General features: G+C 35.8%; 1 protein-coding gene across 1 annotated transcript; it reads left to right on the top strand.

Moving 5' to 3' along the window:
* Positions 1-1,838: 1,838 nt before the first annotated feature.
* On the top strand, positions 1,839-25,625 carry LOC129249197 (defense protein l(2)34Fc). Its single transcript, XM_054888871.1, has 3 exons — positions 1,839-1,926; positions 24,855-25,186; positions 25,317-25,625. Exons 2-3 carry the CDS (start codon positions 24,875-24,877, stop codon positions 25,479-25,481), a joined length of 477 nt encoding a protein of 158 aa, XP_054744846.1. The 5' UTR covers positions 1,839-1,926; positions 24,855-24,874; the 3' UTR covers positions 25,482-25,625.
* The last annotated feature ends 1,406 nt before the right edge of the window (positions 25,626-27,031 follow it).

Here is a 27,031-nt window from a genome sequence, read left to right as displayed (position 1 = left end):
TTCTCTCTGTGAATTGCGAATGGTAGTCACGCACCAACTCATTCGGCTACGGCGGCCGCCACTCATTCGGCGTAACAGCTGATTCTATCAAATTCGCTCAGCGCCGAATAACGGTCTGTCTTTGAAATCTTTTCACCATGAATGTCATCAAATGCTCTGGCGGGGTTAAGATCCAGGTATCTTGGCTCTTACTTCTTTGCTACGCCTGCTGGTATAGCTGGCGTTGACATTAAAAATCTGATGAATTTCGTCACCAGTACAAAGCGGTTGATGCAAACGCAGCACAGTCATTGTTCGTAATCCACACACTCTAAACCCAACCTCCTAACCATCTCACCACCACCTCCTCCCCGCCCTCTCCTGGCATCCCATCGGGGTTTCTCTTTCACCTCACCTCCTTCATAATACTATCACAAAGAACGCATCCGTTTATCTTCGTCCAAGTGTGTTCATTCCTTGGGCAATCATTCCAACCTAACCTAACCTATCCCTATTAAAAGCCTTAGACAAATCTGTATAGATCGCATCCATTTTGAAACCTCTTTGAAATGTTTCCAAATAGTCCTTTGTTAAGACAGCTAAATTCGTTAATGTAGATCTGCCCGGAATAAACCCATGTTGATTGGGACATAACAACTATTTAACAGCAAATTATATTTTGTTTTTGACTTCTTCTTCTTAATTGGCGCAATAACCGCTTACGCGATTTTGGCCGAGTTTAACAAAGCACGCCAGTCGTTTCTCTCTCTTGCTCACCGGCGCCAATTGGACACACCAAGTGAAGCCAAGTCCTTCTCCACCTGATCTTTCCAACGTATGTCGTATGTATATTTCAAAAATACCGTGTTAAAATTTTAAGTCAATCCGAGCAAAACTTTTTAAGTTATAGAGCATAAAGCCGAGCCGCCTCAAACATCTGCCGAGACGCAGCAGTTGCGCGCGTAGTCCGTTACAAACTTTAAACGCGGTTTTCTCGAACCTTTTTTTTTAAGTGCATAGTCATTGGCATTTGAAAACTACTCAACCGATTTAAAACAAAAGGTTCGAGAAAACCGCGTTTAAAGTTTTAAGTTATGAAAACGCGCAACTGCTGCGTCTCGGCAGATGTTTGAGGCGGCTCGGCTTTATGCTCTATAACTTAAAAAGTTTTGCTCGGATTGACTTAAAATTTTAACACGGTATTTTTGAAATGTTTTACTACAATAACATGCAAAAAAAATCGATTTTTATCCCTTACCCCCCCCCCTTAAGAAGAAATATACTTTATTCAATTCAAAAGTTTTTACCTCACACGAGTATATCGATATTCAAAAAGATTTTTGACCCGCTTTCCAGTGTAATTAATCAATACCAGCCATGCATTTTACCCACGCAAAAGACTAAACAGATTAAACATTTACATATGCACAAAAGCATAAAAATACAAATATAGACAAACACAAGTTCGCAAACGTTTTATTTTTTATTTTTTGATTTTGTTTTCAATTAAAGCTTAAACAATCGATAGTTTTTTTATACATCTTTTTTTATTTATAATTTCGTGTCAATATTTTTTCTGCATAGTTGTCTACATATAAAACAAGAAATCTCACAAAACTTTTATCTATGCCTGTCTCGCTTCATTCGTGGGCCAAATATCGAAAATCCGCAAGCCATACATACAAACTCGTATAATTGTATGCGGCAAAGTTGCTAAAGCTGTCGAAGTATATATAATTGTACAAGTATGCACACACATGCACACATACATACAATGGGCATCGATTATTTCCGTAGTTCAAAATTTGTTCTGCAAACTGCTAAGTCGGCGGTTTGTGTATAAATAAGACTCTGAAATAGAATTTTTAGCTTATTGTACGTTTGTCGCTTGTTTTGCCAAGTTCGTTAAGAGTTTCCCACGCTTTTGCACGGTACATTGAATCGAAGGTACGGCATTTTAATAACAAATTTTTGTATGATATAAAAGTGATGTGGTGCTGCAGAAAAAAAATATTCAATTAAAATTTCAAATAAATTGTTTTTTCATCTTTTATTTTTTTTATTTTTTATTGTGCTCGTTGTCCTTTCAAAATTGTTTAATTTAGTGTTACCACAGAGTGAGTGTATGTGCAAAAATATGATAATTCGCTAGACGAACTCCACTTTTTTGTATGAAATTTGTTGCGAGCTTCTAAAAACAATTATAAAATTATAAATAATTATAAATTAGAAAAAAATAAAAAAATAAAAAAAAACGTCTAACTAAAAAAATGTGGGAGCGTATATTATGCAAAAATATGGAAACAATGAACGAACTCTCTGTTTCAACCGTCTCCATTTTTTCATGCCTTAAAAATCTTATAGATAAGATTAAAAAATAAAAGATAATTTTAATTTAACTTCATTTTCTTTTATTTTTAATAAAAGAAATTTCAAAAAAAAAAAAACACTTTTGTTTAACATTTCATCTGTGAAGCATAGAGTAAATATATTTTATGGAATTTTCGCAACATTCGAAACTTTAACCGAAGAAATTTTTTTAACGAGGAAAAAATTATCACGAGAATAACTCGAGTTTAAAAACCAAAATATTTAGCTTTTTCAACTTTTTCATTCTCGAAAAATTAAAATTAAAAAAAAAATTAAACTAAAATTAAAAAAAAATTAAAAAAAAACAAAATAAAATTAAAATAAAAAAAAATTAAACATTAAACATTAAAAAAATAAAATAATTTTAAAATTAAATTAATTAACAGTCATATTGGCCGCTGAATCATCAGATCGGTATTATAAAAATTGCTAATTTCGAAAAAGTTGTTTTATCAAGAAATCGTAGAATTATGATTTTTTTCTCGATACTTTTAGATGACATTTAAGAAGAACTAAAAAACTACTTAAAAAACATCTTTCTGCAATTATATACGTCGGAGTCGTGGCTCCGAATTAGGTAGCACTATTTACTTCCGCCGTAGCCGAATGGGTTGGTGCGTGATTATCATTCGGAATTCACAGAGAGAACGTTGGTTCGAATTTTTATAATTTAATAAAAACATTTTTCTGATAGCGGTCGCCCCTCAGCAGGCAATGGCAAACCACCGAGTGTATTTCTGCCATGAAAAAGCTCCTCATAAAAATATCTGCCGTTCGGAGACGGCTTGAAACTGTAGGTCCCTCCATTTGTGGAACAACATCAAACGCACACCACAAATAGGAGGAGGAGCTCGGCCAAACACCCAAAAAAGGTGTACGCGCCAATTATATAATATATTACATATATATATATTTACTTTTTCTAAATAAAGGGTGATCCATTTAAAAGTATCGGATTTTAAATTGAAATAAAACAACGGAAATTTAAATTGATTAGCCAATATTTATGATTTTTATGTAGAACCATTCATGACATTTATATCTTAAAGATAATCCCTTTCAAATGTTGGCCGCAACTGTGCCGTAATTCGGTGATCCGTAAATACCAATTTTGAATGACTCGCAACTCGCTGGAGGACTTCGGTCGGTATTTCATGTACAGTTTTAGTAAAGTTGGGTTTCAATGCCTCAATCGAAGCTGGTTTATCCACAAAGCATTTAGATTTTACATAACCGCACAAATAAAAGTCCAAAGGTGTGATATCACACGTTCTTGGTGGACAATCCACTGGTCCGGGACGAGCGAAACGTCCGACTCACCGAAACGACGACGCAGTAAATCCATTGTTTCACGGGCTGTATGGCAAGTTGCGCCGTCTTGTTGGCACAAAATGTTGTGGAAATGACGGGCTTCGATTTCCGGTATCAAAAAGTCGCTTATCATGGCGCAAAAGCGTTCGCCTTTGAAGAAATATGATTCCTCCAGTCCATAGGCCGCACCAAACGGTTGTATTCAATGGATGTAATGGCCGTTCTTGGATGACTTCGGGTTTTCCTTCAGCCCAAATATGGCAATTTTGCTTATTAACGTAGCCACTAAGCCAAAAATGAGCCTCATCGCTCATCCTCATAAGTTGGCCTGAGTGCGCGATGAGCACTTTTCACAGAGCGTCGATTTTCCTAATAATATTGAACGATTTGTAAACGTCATTTAGGCGTAAGTCTTTCCATGATGAAATGTCAATGAACATTAAAAAAAAATTATATATTTAGTTTGACAGCAGTCACGCGTGATCTGTCAAAACCCCCTTTAGAAAAAGCAACTCCAATCTGATCACCTTTTACATTTTTCGAATTGCTGAAGTACTGTAATTTAAATTTGTATTAAGTTCGATATTATCTTGACGTTTTTGCTACAAATAGAGTGATCTAAAAGAGAATCTATTTAATAAATTTAATAACAAAAATGCATTCGTAGTCTGGGAGTCGGGGAATGACTGCTACTAATATAAGTGATTCATTTTCTTGTAATTTTTCATTTGCTCAATGGAGTTTGAACTTAGAATCGGTATGCTAAACAGAAACATCCCCATGTATGCAGTCCATTAAAGAGCCGAATTATGAAATAAAAGTAAATAAAATAACATTCAATACCAAATACAGTCAAATCTCTGATAACAGATACCTCCCTTGAGCGTGCATATTTTCCTACAGCAAGTCTTAGGTAACGGAACAAATTAGCCCCTCTTAAGCCGACATCTCTTACAGGCGGCAAAAGTTGACTGCCGAAGCGTGTTTGCCTAAGAGAAGTTTCACTGTACTTGAAAATTAAAAAAAAAAGTACTATAAAGTACACTGATTTCCGCTGCCTCGATGTACTGCTTACTTAGCAGTCATTCTATAGAAATTGAACTTACTTTCTAAACCTGATGAATAATATCTGATAAATGACCTTGTCGCGGGCAGCAGTCATGAAAATTTTGTTGAGAGTCAGAATGTATAATAGAAAATGATATGAAAATTTATTCGAAATCTATTATGTTTTATTTTTTACACACGGATATACCTCACAGCTTCAATTTCGTAGCATCACAATGCAAATCGACTACGCCAACTACACAAGATGGGCAACACGTTGTAAACTAGGAGGTAGAAGCGGACGAAAAGTGCGGAAACAATAAAAATTTCTTGAGTCTGAGAAAAGTATTTATTGTATTGTAAGAACTCAGAACCAAGCGTTCTGTACCGTTGAGTAGTTTGCAAGCATCTTCCAAGCGGAGGTGTATGCCATCTGTCCATGTGCAGAGATTAACTTTGACAGGAACTTCCGGAATGAGCGAATTGCAATACTGAGCGACAGTCAGGAAGCACCCAAGGCTTTGTCATTCTGCGAGAATAAGTCCTCACTGATCTTTGAGTGTATTGAGAGGATCAAAAGAAGTTTAAAAACTCATAGCCCTCCCCCAGGGAAAGCTGCCAATGCTTACGAGCATTCTCACAGGCCATTGCAGACTACGCAGTCACCATGATCGGGATATGTTGTACTGATTCTTGCCGTTTCTGCGACCGATCTCTTTGAATACAGCGCGGAGAAGGTTGAGACATCTTGGCCAACTGCAGCCAGAAGAAAAGCACAGAGCTCAATCCAACCCAGCTTTATCCTGAGTTTAATAAAGGAACTGGGTCTGGATGAGATACTCTGATAAGTAGAGGGCACAAAAGACCATGAGGTGGAAGGGCAAACCTCAAATAAATCTAAATCTAAATAAAGGGTGGTTAAATTTCAAGGGCCGATATTGAATGTGAACCACACGTAAACGTCAACGACCCCGTTGGACTTCTTTCTTTGGGGTTATTTGAAAGAAAAGGTGTACGTCGATAAGCCAGCAACAATTCAAGAGCTAAAGGATGAGATAATTCGGCACATTAATGGCATAGAACCTCAATTATGCCTCAGCGTCATCAAAAATTTGGACCATCGGATAGAGGTGTGCCACCGAGACCGCGGCGGCCATTTGGTCGATATTTTGTTCCATACGTATTTGAGCTATACCAATATTATCATAATAAAGAGAAATAACAATAATTTCCTAAAAAATTGCATTTTATTCAAAATCAACACCGGCCCTTGAAATTTAACCACCCTTTACATCAAGAATCACTTTATGAGTAGGAGGTTTTCCCACCATATTTTTTGAATGACTTCTTGAAGTCTTCTAATTTGAACTTAAGACACAACATACCGTCATAGTCTCAAATTATAGGGCCTTATCTTTTTGATCTAGCAATCAGCAAAAAAATACGCAAGCGCTTAACGGCAGCGACCGCTACTGTTCAACGTGAAGCCTGTTCAACGTGAAATTTCAGATTAAACTTGGAAAAGCCACTTCTGAAGCTCAGTTAACTATTGGCAATGAATTTTTATTGCATGCACGTGTTTTTGAGTGGTTTATGGGTTTTCAAAATTGCCATAAAAGTGATTCATGTCTGGATCGCCTTTCATTATCAAAATTCAAAGTAGCGACGACTATTTTTTCATATGTTGTGCACCTTCACAAGGTTCCTGAAACTCCAACTATTAGTCAACATTACTTACTAAATTCAGGCAAATCGACCTGAATTGTGGAAGCATAAATCATAGGTGCGCATTGGGTTTCAAAAGGGTTACATTCAAGTACAGCATCTATCTGTTCTCGGATTTAGAGCCGTAAAAGATTCTCATGGAGCATTACACTGATACAATAGGGGTATATATTAAGCTAGTTTAGGTTAGGTTGGACTTGGCTGATCCTTTAGATCACACATAGACCAGAAATTGATCCGTAGTGATATGGAGCGTTTAAGAACTTTATATTTTGTCTTTAATAGACAGTTTAGATAATTTAAGTAGGCTGCTAATTTTTTGATCTGCCACGCTTCCTACGGTTAAAAATGATACAGAACCTAAGCAGTTTATTCGTGTTTTGCTAAGTTCTGGGCAGTGGCAGTGTACGTGTTCCATTTGTAGTAAATAGGTATGTATGAAATTCATTCATTCAAGTAACCACACCCTATACAAGTAGGCATTAGAAATGATCTGGTTCTTGGTCTAACTAAATTTCCTCAGTTCTGTTTTCCTTTGCAAAGAGGCGAAAGTTATTATTCTCTGTTGTATTATCGCCTTAGTACCTTTTCAATTATTTTTTTAATGGCATTAAAGCAATTTGAAGCTGCATTCGAATTCAGTAGCTGCTGATGCCTAATTTCTGCGTCAATACCTTAATTTTTTAGGCCTGTATTTAATGCAACGGGTCTGAAATGGGTTGTGTCCTTTGATAGCTACTTTTATAAGTTCGAAGAGGATGGCTTTTATAATAGCATTTAACTGTATAATAGGCACGTTTTTGGCACCATAAGCGATTTTACATCGCAGTGTTCTGGCATTCAAATTTGTTATGTCAGATTTTTTTTTTTCTCAATTTTCAATTCTCAATTGAAAATAAACAGATTTGCTTACTTTAACTAAAAATTATTCGATATAAAATTAACCACTTCTAACCATTAACCACTTTATTGGACCCACCTTGGGGCAATTTAAAGTGGAATGTCTTCAAAAGTGGTAAGAGATTCGAGCCGAGAGTCCGTGAGCTTCCTTACAAGTTGAATAAAAATAATAGCGAAGAATTAGTTCTGTGCGGATTTTATATGCAACTGCATCCATATTTTTACACGGCACTCTAGAAGACTTTTATACTTATTTGTATTTATTTGTAAACCAATTTATTTGTGCTAATAAAAATTTATTTAATGCATACTTAAATCTTAAAAGCTAAGAGCAAGACACGTTTTCTGCTTTGGTCTTTAATTGCACACAAAAAATCGTTAAAAGTAATATTTTAAGCCAGCAACTTTTAAAGCCATGAATTAAAGCCAAAATATGAACACATACATATATACACGAAATATTTATACATACATAAGTAGTACACTTCAGTCGTATCTACTAGTTTACTACTAAAAATTGGCTTAGTCAATTTGTATTTTTCGATATTTATATGTATTTCATTTTCTATGAATTTTCTAGTTGTTTATGGTTTTTTTCTATTTTTTTTCCTTTTTCGCATTTTTATTTTTTTTATTTTTTATATATATTTATGTTATTCATGTATAATGACCGGTTATATTTCGTTTTTATATTCTCCATTGGCTCGTTTTTTGATTTGCCTACAAACTGCAGGCATAATTATATGTTCCTATACATAAGCTTAGATAAGCACACAAATACACACATACATATGTATGCATTAATAAGCTTGTGCGCTTAACATCTCGTGCTTTTTTTCTCGCATGAATAAGCACGTTTCTTATACTTGATTTATCACTGGTAATTCTCATTGCAGCTCACTCCAAAGAGGGTAAGAAAACTTGTCCGCCTCAAAAGTTCGTTGCTTAAGTTTTTTGTTCGCTACAGCCAAGGCCAATTTTTTATTCATTTGCTTTTTGAAGTGAGTGAGGGATGTAAGCGCGTTAATTGGTATTTGTGGTAAATAATTTGTTAATAGATTTAGTTGTGGTTTGTTTTTTTCAATTTATTACGCACATGCATATGTATATACCAGATGTCGTGCATACACACATACAAATATCTATTATCATTTACAAATTTCAAACTACTAACAAATTTGAAAATTGTGTGCGGTAGTTAATTAAAAAAATGTGTCAACACTTTTTAAGCTCTTTAAAACACATATATGCACGCACCCATACATAGATACAAGTGGACATATATACATATGCATGTATTTGCATTTACATAATTGTGACATGTTGACATTATGCCATTGTTTTCATTAACACAGCTAAGAATATAAGAGGAGAAAAAAGTCTACACATTTATGTATGCATTTCCTATCCTGCACGACGCCAGCAATAAATATATGTTCATGCATATCTGACTGTTAATCGAACTTACACGAAACTGTGCATGTGTGTGTACAACTTTGTCACAAATCATCGTGTTGTTTGAGCCAATCAACAATATGCGATAGCCTTGTGCATTCACATCAAACATTAAAAATTTAAAAACCACAGTGGAAATGCTAATTGCTGTCAAGTTTTTGCTGCGGGTGCTATATGCTCATGTGTGTTAATTCTAGAATTAATTAAATGACTTGCTATTAACATGCACAAATGTACTGAATTACTATATAATGGCACAAAAAATAAATGAAAATAAAATTAAATTAAATCAAATAAAGTAAAACAGAAAAAAATAAAAGAATTAAATCAAATAAACTAAAACCGAAAAAATGAAATAAAATGAAGTAAAATAGAAAAAAAAAATGAAAAAGAAAACAAAGTTAAATTAAACAAAAGAAAACAAAATAAAAGTAAATAAAATAAAATAATAATAAATTTAATACAATTAAATGAAATCAAGTAAAACAGAAAACAAAAAAAAAACAATTAAATTAAATTAAATCAAATAAACTAAAACAGAAAACAAAAAAAATTAAATAAAATGAAGTAAAATAGAAAAAATAAAATGCAAAAGAAAATGAAGTTAAATAAAACAAAAGTAAGCAAAATAAAAATAAATTAAATAAAATAATAAATATCTTAAAAAAATAATAAGATAAAAATAAAAAATTAAATAAAATAAAATCAAATAAACTAAAACTGAAAACATAATTAAATAAAATTGAGTAAAATTGAAGAAATAAAAAGAAAAAAAAAGAAGTTAAATAAAACGAAAAAAATCAAAATAAAAATAAATAAAATAAAATAATAAAAATCTTAAAAAAATAATAAGATAATAATAAAAAATAAAATAAAACGATATTAAAGTAAAGAAAATAAAATAAAGTGTAAATAAAATATAAAAGGAATTGCCAATGAATTAGGGGTTAGGGGTATTCAGAGGCCGAAAAAATGATGATTTTAAGTAATTCTTTTTTTTTTTGCTAGTTAATTGCTTTATTTTACCGAAATAAAAACGTAGCATTAATACGTCGTGTTTTCACTTGACTTTAGCAAAATATCAAAAAAAAATTAATAATTGTAAAAGTTATCACTGTTTGTGTGGAGCCCGTTTCTCCAGAAGTCCCTTGCGGTGATCACCACAAGTCCTTGGAGACTCATCTAAAATCAATCGGACAAGAGAAATTAGTTTTAATAATAAATAGTCTTGTGCCTGATTGTAACTTTTTTTAAAAACAAAAATATGATTCAGATTTTCGAGAAAAAAACCGACAATTAATTGTTAAAAAAAATCAAATTTTTGAAAAAAAATTCTTCGATCAGGCACAAGTTTTTTATGTTTTTCAAATTTTATTGAAATCTACCGAGCGGTTTTTAAGTTACAGTGATCACCTGTTCAAAAAACATAGTTTTGAGAAAAATACATTTACAGTTTTGCTATCGACTTATGTAGAGTTATACGAACTATTTAATTACTTACACTGTGTAATCTATTCTTGAGCCATATAATAGTTTTTCAGCCGTCATAGCAGCTTCCAAAATGTCGATATGCTGTAGCCTACATAGCATTCTACCTTCTCGAGTGTTATCGTTAGCGCGCTTATCTGCCACTTTCATACGTGCAGCATCCAGCTACTTGCTCTCGAACGCTCCGCAGCGCCCGAACGCCTTTTGTTGATTGTTGAATAACTCCGAAAAGTTTTTGTCAGATTCACTTCAAATTTTCACGCAATATTTTAAGATTGTAAGAAAATGCAAAAAAAATCCAATTTTTGAAAATTTTGATTACCCCTAACCCCTTAGCCAACTGCGGATCAGCGGTCACCCCACAGGGACCAGAGCCAATAATCGGAATCAGTTCTGCAGGAATCGTGAATTGGATCAGCGATTATGTATGCAAATTACATAAAGAGTGATGATCCGGTATAGAACGCTGCAGAACTGCAATACTTTGTGACAAATCCTAACAGAAAACTTTCGAACCTTCTTCTAAAACTTGGTAGAAAATACGTTCAGTTGGTAGTCGGTATTATTACGGGATACAACTCACGGGGCCATGATCACTACTGGAATCAGAGAGGACCCGATTTGTCGGCCTTGCTTAGAGGAGCCAGATAACACTGAGTATTTTCTCTGTGAGTGTCCTGCCTTTGCTAAAGCAAGGCTAAACATTTTGTGTCTCGATGTCATAAGAATGAGTAAAATTCGTTCGCTCAAACTGAAGGATATTTTCTGATTTGCCAAATAATCTGGAAAATGCTCACAGGACTAGAACTATCTCTGTCTCTGTCCCTATTCTAGCCTATCTCTTTCTTTCTCTCTACTCTCTCTCTTCTCGCCTTTCACCCTTGGCTATCAACCATTTTACATACTTTCCAAAGCTTCAAACTTTTTATCCTTAGTGTTTTAGGAGTTACCTTTCTCTCGATGCTTCTTGGCGCCCTTTTTCAAGTTTCAATTTCAAAAATATAAAAAATAAAATGAAAAATTTACCAAAATAATTAATAAATAAAATAATAATAAATAAAATAAAGCAAATGAAACGAAATAAAATAAAAATAAGTAAAATAAAATGATAAAAAATTAAATTAAAAAATAATGAAATAAAATAAAAAATAAATGAAATAAAAATAAATAAAAAAAATTTTAAATAATAAAATAAATAAATGAAACGAATAAAGATAAAAATAAATAAAGCCAAAAAAAGAGAAAAAGTAAAGTAAAAAAAAAATAAATAAAATACAAGTAAAAAAGTAATAGTAAAATAAAGTAAACTATTAAAATGAAATGAAAGGAAACAAATACAAACAAAACAAAAATATATTAAAAGAATAAAAAAGTTTTTTTTAATAATAAAAACAAAAAAAAAAAAATACCAGTCTAACGGTTAGACGCGATAGAAGTGAAACCTTCCGTAAAACAAACTGAGAGAGAATGAGACGAAGGCAGCATTAGGAGCGGGATAATTATAGGTTCATTATAATATTGCTATAAAGTTCATATTTTATTCATCCTCAATGTTTTCAATTTCAACAAATGATATGAGTGGCTTATGATAGCTAAAATATGATACAAATGCTTTGGTTTCGATGTTGTCAACATATCTTTGAAATACCGTGTCAATTGTTGTTTTTTTCTGTCGATATTCACGACACTTTTCTGCATTATTTTTCGGCATAATTGCGGTAAACATTTAAAAATGAAAATATTTACGAATATAAAAATACGGACGCAATGCAGCACACGCGGTTGCTATTATGAGCGTCGTAGCGCGTATATTACACAGACGTACTAACATACACACAAACATTCGTAGGACGCTTGGTTTGAATTTTTTATACATATGTATGTATGCTATACTATGGCCTAGCCTATGTACGTACATACATATTTGTGTTCTGAACTTCCAGCAAAACAATGCTTATTAATATACACATATGCATCTACATACAACCGCACACACAGGCCACTCACTTTATTCCTGTAAATGCGTATGTCGTCCAAAGCTAAAATTCTATGCCTAGCGACTACAAGAACAAAATGCATTAATAGGCGCAGGCGTAGCGGCCATCATCCTAGTTGCCATAGCGCTGAACCGTCGCGGCGGCGCCGAACAGTTTCAACTATTGTACTGTGCAACAAAAACTCATCATCAAAAAATTGATTTAAAAATTCGAGCTTATAGTTCTAAGAGCAAGTACTTTCATTCATAAAACGAGCCGCCCGTATGCTAATTTTCTCGACAATTCGAAAATAGTCAATATTGGAATATTTCGCGTAGAATTATTTGCCAATATTCAATTTTTGTCAAGTCGAGTGCCCGCGGCTCCGTAAATATGTTTGCACCCATATATGTATGTAAATATATGTTTCTAAATGCTCGAAAACCGCAGCTGCCTGTTCAAGGTTACTGTACATTAGGCCGGGTCGATTTGTGGGAAGGCAAAAAAATCGCCCATTGCTCTGTGAAAATCATATTCTAGGGATCAAAATAAGAAATTTTGCCGAAGGAACCATACCTCTAAAACGATTTCTGATGTCCCCCAATATGGGTCGAACTTTTTAGTTTCTTTTCTATAACTCACATTCATTCATTTACATATGTTCTGACTAAATAAATTTCTTAAGAGAAAAAATAGATAATGTTATAAATAAATAAAAATAAAGAAAAAACATAGCCATTTAGCTGATTTTTTCATGTAAAGGCCAAAAATGGTGATATTTTGAAATTGGGGGACATCAGAATTCGTTTTAGAGGTATGGTTCCTTCGGCAAAGTTTCTTATTTTGATCCCTAGAATACGATTTTCATAGAGCAATGAGCGATTTTTAAATCGACCCGCCCTACTGTACATGCAATGCTGTGCCTACGAATGTGCGCTGTGCCTATGAATGCGCGCTGGATTTCTTGAGAAATTTTACCGTATGTTTTGCTGTGGCGAGGCACATATGTACATACACACAACATATATACATATATCTGCATATATACATACATATATAAATTCACAAATTTAAATTTGCTTATGCCATCCTTCTGTGTGCCTGGTAATGAAGCATTTTCTATACATACATATATATACGTATATCTTTTTTCTTCTTCTTTTTGGTGTCGCTTTTTCGTTTCACTTTTTCTCAAATCACTCCCAACGATTCTAAAGAAGTTTTCACTTCAAAAATCTAGGGTCTGTCAGACTCACGCACGGTAGAAGTGAAACTTCTAAGTTGGTTGTTCCATGCATGGGAGCCCCGGTTTAGATCTCTCCCCCCTCTCTCGTGTTAAATTCAGGTTTTCATATTTTTTTTTTCAGAAAAGCGTAAATATTACTCATAAATTTTTTATTATACATTGATAAAATATAGTTATAATTACAATGGAATCATAGGCACCTTTTCAACACATTTCTAGTATATACATCGATTGTATTCACAAATTATTCACATGACATCGCAAAATATTCAGGATCATTCTCACAATGGTTATTTCCTAATATACTAATAATCGGCTTATGATAGCTAAAGTGGGAGATATATACATTTGCGCTCAAATGAATCGTGCGAAAACTGCGTCTATTGTTGTTCCCTTCACACTTACTGAACGGCTGATGCACGGCGTGGGTAGTTTGCTATAGAGCAAACGGGAGAGAAAGAAAGGCATTCGAGAGAGAAGGGGAGAGACGGCGTGTCTCGGTGGCTCCCTCACATCGTTCAGCGCTTGCGATGCGAGAGAGCGACAGAGAGAGCGAATAGGCGAGAGTGGGAAGGAGCAGCTGCTCCTTGGCCCCGCGCATTTGACGGATTTCGGTAACGCTCCGAACTTACCGTTTCACTCGCCTATTTTCAATCTGCCCTGGGGCCCCCGACGCGCCTAAAGAAGTTTCACTTCAACAAAATAAAATTAAATAAAAAAATTTAATTAAAATGATTTTTTGCGGCTCATACGCACATGCGAATATGCTACAAGTATATTAGTATTATATTTATTTTACTTTTATGTATATTTAAAATTATTAATTTTATTATTAATTCCCAATTAAATTACTTTTTTTTAATATATTTATTTTACTTTTTGTATTATGTTAAGATTAGCATTTGGCTATATAAAAATTTACTTCACCGAAGTTCCTACTGCCCCTTGTAGCGACATCTTTTGTTCGCCTAGCCATCCATCTGCCATGTGTTTCGTTTCTCCAGCGCTCTGCAGGTTGCTATCTCTTTCTTCCATCCCCTCGATCTTCAATGCTCACAACTTTTTCCTTTATTACTTGAATAGCAGGCCTTGATACTGTGCGGTAGGCAGACACAACTCTCAGAACTGCCTTTCGTTATACCGATGGTGGGAGGTTGCCTTTAGTGCATTTGCCCACAGTACAGCTCCGTATAAGAGAATGGAGGGCGTGGTAGCCATAATTATTTCCCGTTGTTTTTGGGTTACTTCCCCTATCTTTTCTATTAGTCCACTGAGTGCGGATGTTATCTTAGTGGCTTTCTCTCGGTTAGTTTTGGGTCCAGTCTTAAGCCTAGGTACTTTAAAACCTTCTTTGTGTTTAGCGTAATGGAGCAAGTTTGCATGCTAACTTCTCTTTCTTAGAAGTAATAATTCCGTTTTCTCTGTGGCTAATTTCAGGCCACGTGAGTCTGTTAAGAAAAAACACTCGACATTACTTTTCATTCGGGTAGTTTTTGTGCGTTTTCCCATGACTCTTAAATATCTATACTATAAAGGTGAATGTCTGTACGTTGTCCGCGCATCACTACGAAACGACAACACCAAATGACGTACAAATTTTTATACATTCATATTTTCACCCAATGAAGGTTATAGGCATGTTTTTATATTGGAACTCCCTTCCCACAGCCCCCATGCCGCGCCACCACTCCCATTCGTCACTAATAATCGAATATTTGTTTAAATTTAATCTAAAAAATCCCACTATTTATAGCACACTCTAGACTTCATTATCCGCATAAGCTATTCAACTGTGACCCAAATGCAAAGTTCAAAAACGGTTTGAGATAGAAAATTAATAAAAATAATTTTGCTTGATATTTTTCTGATTGGTTGTTTTGATTTTATTCAACGAGGCATAGCAACGGATGCCGGGTATTGTAATATTATGGTTATTAATAAAAAATTATTTTCTATGAAATTATTCTCTGAAATTCCTTTATATACATATCCTAAATCCCTCAGAACTACTCCTACGCGTGCGGGGCCGCGGGTTAAAGCTAGTAATACAATAAAATTGCTTATCACGTCTTCATCAAAAATTGCGTCATTCTCAAGCTTGACACAGTTCTTGTTTCCGTACACAGTTCATCTTTGAACTACAATTCAGCGTCAATATGTGATTTATTTGTCACCATGTGAAAATCATTTTTTTTTTAAGAATCATATACTACTTAAGGGGTAACACGCGTAAAATAAACATGATTTTTAAAGAATTTTTTTGTATAGAAGGAAAGGGGAAACAATCACTCTGATTTGGGAAGTTATTATTTATATACTAAAATACAAAACTACAAAGTTTGATCGAAAAATTTTACAAAATGGCGGCATTGGAGACATTTTTGTAATGTGGTTTCTCTTGAAGGAGCTCCGCGGCACGCAGCACAGAGGGTGCAAATTTTAATCTGGAACAAAGAAACATTTTTTTTCTTAATCTAGATAAGAATAGCTAGAGAAACACGTAGGGGATTTAAAAAATATTTATTTTTGTGGAATTAGCAAGCATTTGAAGGAAAAAACTCTATTTTGGACTAAAAAAACGGCACTTAAATAATTATAACAATCGTTTAAATTAATCTATCGAAAATCCCCTACGCTCTTCTCTTAAGAAGGTTATTATACAGACGTAGTGAAAAACCTGATTAAAAATATTTAAAATTGTTTGCTGCGTGCCAATTTCAGAAAACGTGTTTTGAGAAAAACGCGTTTAAAGTTTGGAAATTTGGAGAAGTCGTTAGGTAGCAGTCACTAACGCTTGGTTAAAAGCATAAAATATTTATGAAATAGACTTCGGTAACGTATAAAACTTTTTGTTCTGTATTTTAAAGGGTTCAAAGAATTTTTTAAGCTTATAAAAAAAAATCTATTTTTTGAAATTTCTACAGTGGTGTTACCCCTTAACTCATATTGTTTTACGAGACTCGAATTCTGACTAGCTGTCCGGAGAGAAAACGACATCAACCCATATATAGTTTGCTGAAGCTAGCATTGTTTTCTCAGCAAGCAGAATAGTAAATATAAGGTTGGGGGAAAATAACTAATATTTCTTTTTCCAAACTAATATTTCCTTCTGAGAGGCATACTGAGTGTGGCAATCGCACTAACACTGCTTTAATATGAATTCAAATGGGTAGGGGTAATGGGTATTTTCTTCCTTGTCTAATATATTGACTCTTGTTTCCTCATTGTTTGAATAAATAAACGGTATACATTACCATTCGTTTACTTATAATTGCAACTACAATAAAAGTGAAAGTCATGGCAGTTGAATTCTCTTTATTTACTGCTAACTGCTTTATTAGCTTTGTTAGAATATTTAGTTGGTGAAAGGTAAAATTATATAAGAATTCTACTTATATCAACTTCAATAATTTACTGTACACGGCCAAATGATATAAAAAACTAGTGAATAGAAAAAAAGTTGCAAAAAAATAAAACTTTATTATGCACATTGCTGCCTCGCCATTTAGTCAACCTTGTAAGTACCCCTATCAATAATCATCGTCTATGGCCTATAAATTGTGTTAAAGCTCAAAATGAAACATCAAAAATTTAATGGAACATCAGATTAACAATTATGTCATTAGCTATTAAATTTATCTGATTACGCTTCGTTGAAGGTGTATAAAAAGTACTTAAAATGCACAATGTCCATTAACAAGTGAAGCAAGTAAAATAAAAAAGTAGTATAAAATATAACCGGTTTATTTGCCAAAAGCTATTTAGTAATGCCATCTGTTATGCAACTGTTAAAAAATTTACATAAAATGCAATGAGAACTGATGCCAGCAGACATGTAAAGAGACTTTTAGCGGAGGAGGGCATTGTGAGAAATTTACAGTCGTTTAAAAAGAATTGATTTACAAGACTCTGTTGAAAATGTAAATTAAGATACTCCTGCGGAGGGGGGCCCATAGGAAATTCGGGGGGCAAGCCGGTCTACACGGCGGTAGTTAGACCAATTCTCTACTGTGGTATTGTTTAAGTAGTATGATGGAATGCTCTTCAAAAGGGTGTGAATATTAAAAGGGTTGAAAAATTTCACAGGCTCGTACCTGTGCTCATAACCGGTGCAGTGTCAACCACGCCATCGGCATTAAACTTCCTTCCAGTAGATCTACAGGCAAGACATATCGCTAGCAGTACGGTCGCTAAGGTTAAACACCTTAACTAAGTGTCCAAACATGGGCTACGGCCACGGTGAGATCCTAACTGGCATTTCGAAGCTTACCAAACTGGAGGACTTTGCACTCCTGTCTACACCTGCCACGACAACCGTCATGACCCTTTTACTCTTAAGTGAAGGGAAATGGGACGATGTAAGACAAAGCGAGTTTATCCATGTTATCACAGATGCTTTAAAGCTCGAGGGTAGGGTGGGCGTAGATGTATATTTCGAGCTTCTCGAATCTCCTTTAGTTTTGGCTTCCCCAAGACGTTACACTGGTACAGCGTGATGCGCCTCACAAAGCAGTCGACAACCTCCAAGGTAGCCATGAAATACCGCACATCTAACAAAATGGGTGAGTCATTTTACCCAAAGATAACAGGGAGTCCTGAATTCTGCAGAAGTTGTAGAGACGAGGAAGAGGAAAAGATAGTAGAACATCTCTGTTAATTGTCCAGCCTTAGCCAGGAGTAGAGCAAAGTTGTTAGGAAAATACTCTTACGGATCTATCCGGTGTTGGGATAAAATCTATCCTACTCTAAGCCGACTGCCACAAAACACTAGCCTAACCTAACATGGGCCATTACGATATTGAGGAGACCTGAGGAGCCGATGAACTAGCGAGACTTGGCACCAAGATGACTGATAAATACACAGACAACGGAATAGGCATCCTCTTACAGACTTCGAAGCTACTTATTTTCGAGAAAATTTTTAAGAGCGGCGAATGAAAGATGGCGTAATTAATCCACCTGCAAAATCGCCTGACAGTTTGTGCCAAACGCATACAATCTCTGTTAAGCCAAAACAAGCTTAGTCTTAGCCCATTGACTTCAGTTAGAAAGGGACACTGCAAGAGGGCGTGACTTCTGCAGAAGCTGTCTAAGTGAGGAAGACGAAGAGACGTATCTCGCACCCTCTGTGTCATTGCCCTGGTTTATCCAGACGTATACTCCTTTTTTTAATGAGTTGGAAGATCTGGAATTTTTCACAATTTTTGAAAAGTTCACATTGGTTTTGGGGGGAAAAAATACAAGTTTCCCATGCCGCTGCATTCTGACCTAACTTAGTTAATTATACTTATATATAAAGAAATTTTAAAATCCTGAAGCTAACTAATCTTAATCTTAAATCTAGGTGGTCTTTTCACGAAAACAGGAGAGGATATATAATATTAGAATATTTTTTTCCAAATTCTGAACCTCTCAAAAATTACCAATTGAAGAGTATCTAATTAAATTGTAACTTTTCTACTTCTCGTAATTTAAAATAATTTTTTTTTTTTAATATTATCCTCGGATATACACAGCACTTATAAGACTAATCATCACTTACGCCTCTGCGGTCTGGTGGCGACGGAGCACGGTTAAGTCCACACTCCGGGAACTATACAGGCTGCAAAGAAGAATACTCGTATGTTTATGCATTACGGGTGCCGGCGATGCTCCAAATGCTATGCTTGATTTGCTCCCATTAGATCTTAAGATACAACAGGAAGCAATAAAATTAATGTGTAAACTCCATAAATATGGTTTCTGGTACGAAGACGAAACTTCGGCACACAGAGAAATCTTTAAGATGCTATCTGAGCAGTGGCTACTGTTTTAGGCACCTAAAGACGATCGGGTATTAGTTTCATTTAGAAGGAAATTTGATGTCAGATTGCCTTTGCGTGAGAAATGGAGCAATCCAGAATGCAAACAGGGAGGTTTGACGATATTTTCTTTACCGATGGGTCCAAGAATGAAATAGGGTCTGGAGCCGGATGGTACTTAAACGATAGTAATAAGTATCACTATGCTATGGGGGAAATGGCAACTGTTTTCTAAACGGAAATTTTTGCCATCCTCAAAGTAGCCGAATGGATAATCGAGAGGAGATGGAGTGGGAAACAGATTGGAGTTTTCAGTGACAGCCAGGCTGCACTGAAGGCTTTGGAGAACGCGAAGCAAACCTCGAAGATTGTTCAAGAATGTAAGAAGAAGCTTAATTCTGTCGCAAGACAGAACAGGTTTGTACTTATATGGGTTCCAGGATACTCCGTTGTTCAAGGAAATGAGATTGCCGATGAATTGGCCAACCGTGGATCAGCGGTTCCACCGGAATCGGAATCAGTTCCGCAGGAATCATGAATTTGATCAGCGATTATGTATGCAATTTACATAAAGAGCGATGGTCCGGTCTAGAACGGTGCAGAACTGTAAAGTTCGTACAGAAAACTGTCAAACTTTCTACTAAAACTTGGAAGGAAACATGGTTGGTATTATTACAGGGCACAACCCATGGGGTCTACATATGACCACCATTTTAATCATTGTGAACCCAATGTGCCTGTCTTGCTTGGCGGAGGCGGATAGCACTGAGTATTTTCTCTGTGCGTGTCCTGCCTTTGCTAGAGCAAGGCTACGAGTTTTGGGTTCCGATGTCGTGAGAATGAGTAATATTCGTTCTCTAAAACTGGAGGATATTTACAGATTTACAAAGAATCTGGATAATTCTCACAGCACTAACTATCTCTATCTCTGTCTCTATTCTTTCCTATCTCTTTCTCTGATACTTTTCTCCTTTCCTCCTTGACTATCTGCCCTCTTTCCAGAGATCTAAATACAATGGGCTTATTAGCCTGAGTGTTTTAGGGGCCACCAAATCTTCTGATGCGCCTTGGCTCGACCTATTCAAAATTCCGTTTCAATATCAAAGCCAACATTTTCTATGAAAAAAAGTTGCTTTAAAATATTTATCTATTCCTAAATTTAGTGTGGCTAATGAGTAACTGTTCAGTGCTGTAGGACAGGTCTAAAGTGATAGACGGTGCCACTTGTAAGATGAAACTGCCATCCATACATTTGGCAATAAAAATGTTTTTAAATAATTCTAGTGGAATAATCTAAATACTGCCTTAGCAAAAGTTTAATGATTTTTGGCGAGCTTTAATATGGTGTTGCTGCTGATAATAGGGTGTTGCCTGCATAACTATTATAGGTATGCTAACAGGCCATAATCTATTGGCTGCACATGCGTAGTAGATAGGGATTGCTAGCACGGACAAATGCAGGAAATGCAGAGAGGATGTTGAGGAAACTTTAGAGCACCTTCTGTGCGTTTGTCCGGCATCATTAAAAACGAGTTTAAAATGCCTGGGAGCCCCATTGTTTGAGGGTCTGGAAGACGTCTCAAAAGCGGATCTCCCAGCTCTGCTTAGATTCGCCAAAAGCGCTGTCATCCTACATGACGTCTACTTTCAGTATTCATAGAGGTCGGACTCCATCTGGTATCGCTAGGGACCAAAAGGTCTATGCGTGGCCTATTGCCAATCAGGCTAACCTAACCTAACCTAGGGTGTTACCTTAGGGTAGTATGAACTGATATATGGTGGGTAAGTACTAGAGCGGAGTACTTCAAGTCAATTAATTTGGAACACTTTAAGATCAGCCTGTGAATGCCAAAGATATGACGAAAAATTTAAAAAGGCGACGCCTACATTCGGCAAAAAAAAGTTTGCTTTCGAAATTGCCTTGCAAAAATATTTTAAACTCAGAGGTGCACGGCGAACTTTTTGTTTATTATTTCAACAGATTGTTGAAACGAATTATGAATGAATAAAAATTAGTATTCCGGGGATTTTCAGAGCGATTACCGCAAACCACGAGGTGCCAACCGATTTAAAACATTAATTATTCTAGTTAACACTTTTTTCATGAATTTATTGTAGCAAAACGGTTCAAGTCAGTTTATTAAAAGTTGTTGCATATTATAAAGTAACATTTCAAGAATATTTGATAAAATTTTCATGTAAAAATATTGCAAAATGAGCGAATGAGAGCACATTTACGTAGACGTCTTTTCAAAAATACATTTTGCAGTAGTCAGCATATCTCAGCGTAGAATCATCTGAAATCAAAAAAATCGAATAATTTAGTTAAAATATGAGTTAAACTCCCCCCCAACGTTTATTTTGACGATTTATTTTCATTTTCAGCCATTTGGTAGTCGTTTGAAGTAAAAAGTGATTTTTGACGAAAAAATGCCGCCATTTTGTAAGTGTAAAACCACCTTAATATAAAAAAAAATGGCGAAAAAAAAACGTTGGGGGGAGGTTTTTTATATGTAAAATATGTGTGCAAAATTTCAAAAGGATCGGTTGAGTAGTTTTCAAATGCCAATGACTACGCACTTTAAAAAAAAAGGTTCGAGAAAACCGCGTTTAAAGTTTATAACGGACTACACGCGCAACTGCTGCGTCTCGGCAGATGTTTGAGGCGGCTCGGCTTTATGCTCTATAACTTAAAAAGTTTTGCTCGGATTCACTTAAAATTTTAACACGGTATTTTTGAAATGTTTTACTACAATAACATGCAAAAAAAAAAATTAATTAAATTCTTAATTAAATTACGCGATGCGAGATTTGCCGATGCTGGCAGTACGTAAAGTGGTTCATCTGCATAGGAAATATTAAGTAGAGAAGAGCATTTGACACCACTTCACCTCGTGGTTTTTCATACCATTTGCTGCTTAACATTGCGTGACAAAAACTTTTTAAAACATACAATATGTAGTTCGCATATTTGCAAAAAAGCGAAAGCGTGAATATTTGCAAATAACCAGAATAATGAAGTTTTTAAACAACGACTAACTAACTGGTTTTGGTTTTGTTTATATAATAATTCCACGAATACTAAGCCAAGGTTTTTCAGACAACTATCTCCATCTACCAAATATTTTTCATGCATATGTATGTGTGCAAATGCAAATGTTAACATGCGTGTGCACACAATCTGCTATACATTTATTTTCCATGCAGTCAATCAATGATGTACAGAATGCAAAGTTGTGGTCAACATCGCACTGTTACTCGGCTCTCAGTATATTTGAAGGAATCAGCTGATTTGCTGACGTAGCAGGAGCTATCGTGGCGGTTTGTTTATGAAAGAGGTCGGCAAAATTCGAGATTGGCGTGGTGATATGCGAAAAAATCAGCCCAGTCAATGTTAATATTATTTTGTCGCCTTCTGAGCAACGACTGATTGTAAAAGCAAAGGAATGCATGTGAAATAAACGAGCACAATTCTGCTAACAAAACCCTCTCGTATGGCCAAACCTTGTACGAGTATTCTAAAGGGTGATTAAGTTTCAAGGGACGGTGTTGATTTTGAATATAATACAATTTTTTTAGGAAATTATTGTCATTTCTCTTTATTGTGATAATATTGGTATGGGTCAATTACGTATGGAACAAAATATTGGCCAAATGGCCGCCGCGGCCTCGGCGGCACACCTCCATCCGATGGTCCAAATTTCGAAGACGCTGAGGCATAATTGAGGTTCTATGCCGTTAATGTGCCGAATTATCTCATCCTTTAGCTCTTGAATTGTTGCTGGCTTCTCGACGTACACCTTTTCTTTCAAATAACCTCAAAGAAAGAAGTCCAACGGTGTCAAATCACATGATCTTGGCGGCCAATTGACATCGCCGCGACGTGAGATTATTCGGCCATCAAATTTTTCGCGCAGAAGAGCCATTGTTTCGTTAGATGTGTTACAAGTGGCACCATACTATTGCAACCACATATCGTCCACCTCCATATCTTCTAATTGGGGCCATAAAAAGTTCGTTATCATCTCACGATAGCGAACACTATTCACAGTAACTGCCTGACCGGCCTCATTTTGGAAAAAATACGACCCAATGGTGTCGCCGGCCCATAAATCGCACCAAACAGTCACTCTTTGTGGGTGCATTGGTTTTTCGGCAATCACTCTTGGATTATCATTCGCCCAAAAGCGGCAATTCTGCTTATTGACGAATCCACTGAGGTGAAAATGTACTACATCACTGAAGATGATTTTCTTCACGAAATGCGCGATATGTATTTTGATTTGAACGCCCCTTTTCATAATGAGCCTGAATAACTTTAACGCGTTGCTCGATTATGTAAGTTAACACGCTGCAGTCGCATTTACAGCGACGCTCCCACGGCTGCGCGCTACACGTGCCGCAGTGTCAGCATATTTTTATTTCACAATTACCTGCAATAGAACATTCCAACGATCGGTTGCAACACACGCGTCGCATAAGTGACCAAGCCGGCATGCGGCAATCCGACACTCCTGCCAAGGCCATGGCGAATAGCATACGCATTAGAATGAAGGTGTCAGCACTATTGTGAAATGATACTCATATTGTACCTGTGGGAAGTCAAGGTAAAGGTTGGTCTCAGACGTATCAAACAACAACTGCATCGTCGCTGTTGTAATGATAGGTGTAAAGGAAGCGGCGGTCACCTCAAGCGGACAGTCGAGTTCGGGACGGGCTACACTTCAATACTAATTTCCTATACTTAATTCCTTATTATATCATAAGCTAGTGAATTGATAATTTGATTAAATTGTAACGTATAAAAAAACAAGTGTTTCCTTACTGGGCAGTTGGCCCATTATTTTTTTAAGTGTATCGGACAGGAAGTCCGTTTCTTGTATCTTTCCATGGTTCAAATTGAGTTAGTCTGAAATTGAAAAATGTCCAATGAAATGCAAAAAAAGCTTGACGTTTAGGTGTGGTTCACATTCAACATCGGCCCTTGAAATTTAACCACCCTCTATAATATAGGTAGGATATCAAAATCTGTGAAGTTGTTACATGGTGAAAAGATTTCTAGTGGTGTGCTCTTTAGCAGGCCGTTATTCGACTCTGAGCGAATTTGACAGAATCAGCTAATGGGCGGACGTCACTTGGGATGTGTTCGCAAATAAACTGAGATTGTGTTGGAGATATCAACACAAAAATCAACCAATGACACGTTATTACCGTCTGAAAAACGGCTTATTGGACGAGTGTGTGAATACTTTTGAAATGATCATGTAGAATTCGAGCGTTAGCAAAGATAATTATTTTTTTTTTCTTTCGGAAGCAAAAAAAGGCGTCATGCGAGTCTGGCACACTTTATTAATACGCTTTGGACTGAATTTAAATTCCTATTTTTTTAGAAATATCACTTTTAGATACGACTGATCATACGAACTCTACTATTTTATTATATATGTAGATGTACTATTGTATTTTATATAAAGCATTTACAAAATTTTAGTTCACCACTCCTAAAGCATATTTTTGAATTAACTTTTAATTATTCTATCTACCATTTTCTTGTAGGTAGTTTCCCGCCTGCCAACATGTTCCGCTTGGTTTTACTAATTGCTTGTTTGGCTGTGCCTGTCTACAGCTACTCAGCCGGTGCCCCTAATGCCATCTGCTCGAACGGTTTGACTCCAGAGCATGGCGTTGATGGGCAGAGTAGTCCAGTGCCATATAGCTTCTCGGGCGACAGCAAGGCCAATAATGGCAAGGTTTCCCTCACTCTGGGCGGTTCAGACGGTTTCTTAGGCTTCGCCGTGCAAGCCCGTGACGCCAATGATAAGCCTGTGGGCAAATTCAAGGTAGCTGAGGCTACCAAGTCTCAAACGTTGACTTGCATTAATCCGGATGTAAGTTGAAAACATACATACACACATACAAATACATATACTTCGCCTTTATGGCGTGACTATGCAGATTTCTTCTTCTTCTTATTAAGCAAATCTTAAATTTCATGTATTTATTTTGGCTTTAACACAGGATACACTCACTCACAAGAAGATCCCACACGATAATCCCATCAAGAGCGTGGCGTTCTCTTGGGAGCCAGCCGGTTACAAGGGAAAAGTGAAATTCGTTGCTACCGTAGCCAAGGATGGCGGTACCTATTGGATTCGTAAGGTGCTCAAGGAAGTCGAGGTTTAAATTTAATGCTACAGAGAGGAATGAATGGATTTTTTTACAAAAAAAAAAGTAATTATTTGTTATACACCTAAATTCTAGAATACATTTTATAGAAATTAGAGAAATAAAATAAATTTGAGAAGTATTTTTTGTGTGATAGAAGAACTATTGTTGTGTTTGTTGTTTCTTTTTTTGATGAAGCTATAGTGTGAATTTACGCCGCCGTCGTTGTTGTTGTTGTAGTAGCAGCATAAATATCCCCCATACAAAAGGAGGGAATGCTGCTGAAGTTACAGTCCTTGGCCGGATATAAATCCGGGTCGATACGGTAGAACCGACTATCGTGGGAACGTTGCCGCCGCCGGTAGCCGAAGTGGGTTGATGCGTAACTACCATTCGGAAGTGCGAATGTTCGAATCTCCGTGCATAAAACACCAAATGATAGAAAAGGTTTCCTTAAGGGGTTAGGGGTAGTCAGAGGCCCGAAAAAATGATGATTTTCACGAATTTTTTTTTGCTACTTAATTAATTTATTTAACAAAAATAAAAACATAGCATAAAAGCATCATGTTTTAACTTGACTTCACCAAAATTTCAAAAAAAAAAATTAGTAATTGCAAAAGTTATCGCTGTTTGTGTGAAGCCCGTTTCTCCAGAAGTCCCTTGCGGTGAACATCACAAGTCCTTGCAGATTCATCTAAAACCAATCGGACAAGAAAAATTAGTTTTATTAATAGATAATCTTGTGCCTGATCGAAGCTTTTTTTTTTCAAAATGAACAAAATGGCGGCCTCAGAAAATTTTTTCCAGATTTTAGAAAAAAAAACCAACAGTTAATTGTTAAAAAAAAATTGAAATTTTTGAAAAAAAAAAATCCTTCGATCAGGCACAAGTTTTTTATGTTTTTCAAAAGCTGTATAAATTTTATTGAAATCTACGTAGCGGTTTTTAAGTTACAGTGTTCACCAGTTTGAAAAACATAGTTTTGAGAAAAACGCATTTAAAGTTTTGCTATCGGCTCCGGAGCGGCCGAGCGCCCTTTGTTAATTGTTGAATAACTTGAAAAGTATTTGTCGGATTCACTTCAAATTTTTACACAATATTTTTAAAACATTATACTTTAAGAAAATGCAAAAAAAAATCGATTTTTTGAAAATTCTGACTACCCCTAACCCCTTAATAGCGGTCGCCATAACCGAATTGGTTGGTGCGTGACTATATATATATATAATAGGCGCGTACACCCTTTTTGGGTGTTTGGCCGAGCTTCTCCTCCTATTTGTGGTGTGCGTCTTGATGTTATTCCATAAATAGAGGGACCTACAGTTTCAAGCCGACTCCGAACGACAGATATTTTTATGAGGAGCTTTTTCATGGCAGAAATACCCTCGGAGGTTTGCCATTGACTGCCGTTGGTGCGTGACTACCATTCGGAATTCAGAGAGAACGTTGGTTCGAATCTCGGTGAAAGGCTAAAAATAAAAAAGTACAAATGTCGCGTCCGTTACCGTGAAAATGCCCATATGTATATAATAGCGGTCGTTCTTCGGCAGACAACAACAAAGCTCCGA

This window comes from Anastrepha obliqua, chromosome 5 (assembly GCF_027943255.1).
Source record: "Anastrepha obliqua isolate idAnaObli1 chromosome 5, idAnaObli1_1.0, whole genome shotgun sequence".
Taxonomy (NCBI): domain Eukaryota; kingdom Metazoa; phylum Arthropoda; class Insecta; order Diptera; family Tephritidae; genus Anastrepha; species Anastrepha obliqua.
This window is presented reverse-complemented; position numbering and strand designations above follow the sequence as displayed.

Excerpts from the sequence above, each read along its gene's own strand:
- LOC129249197 (XM_054888871.1), top strand. The coding sequence starts at position 24,875 with ATGTTCCGCTTGGTTTTACTAATTGCTTGTTTGGCTGTGCCTGTCTAC. Across the intron at positions 25,187-25,316 it reads TGACTTGCATTAATCCGGAT|GATACACTCACTCACAAGAA; the intron begins GTAAGTTGAAAA and ends GCTTTAACACAG.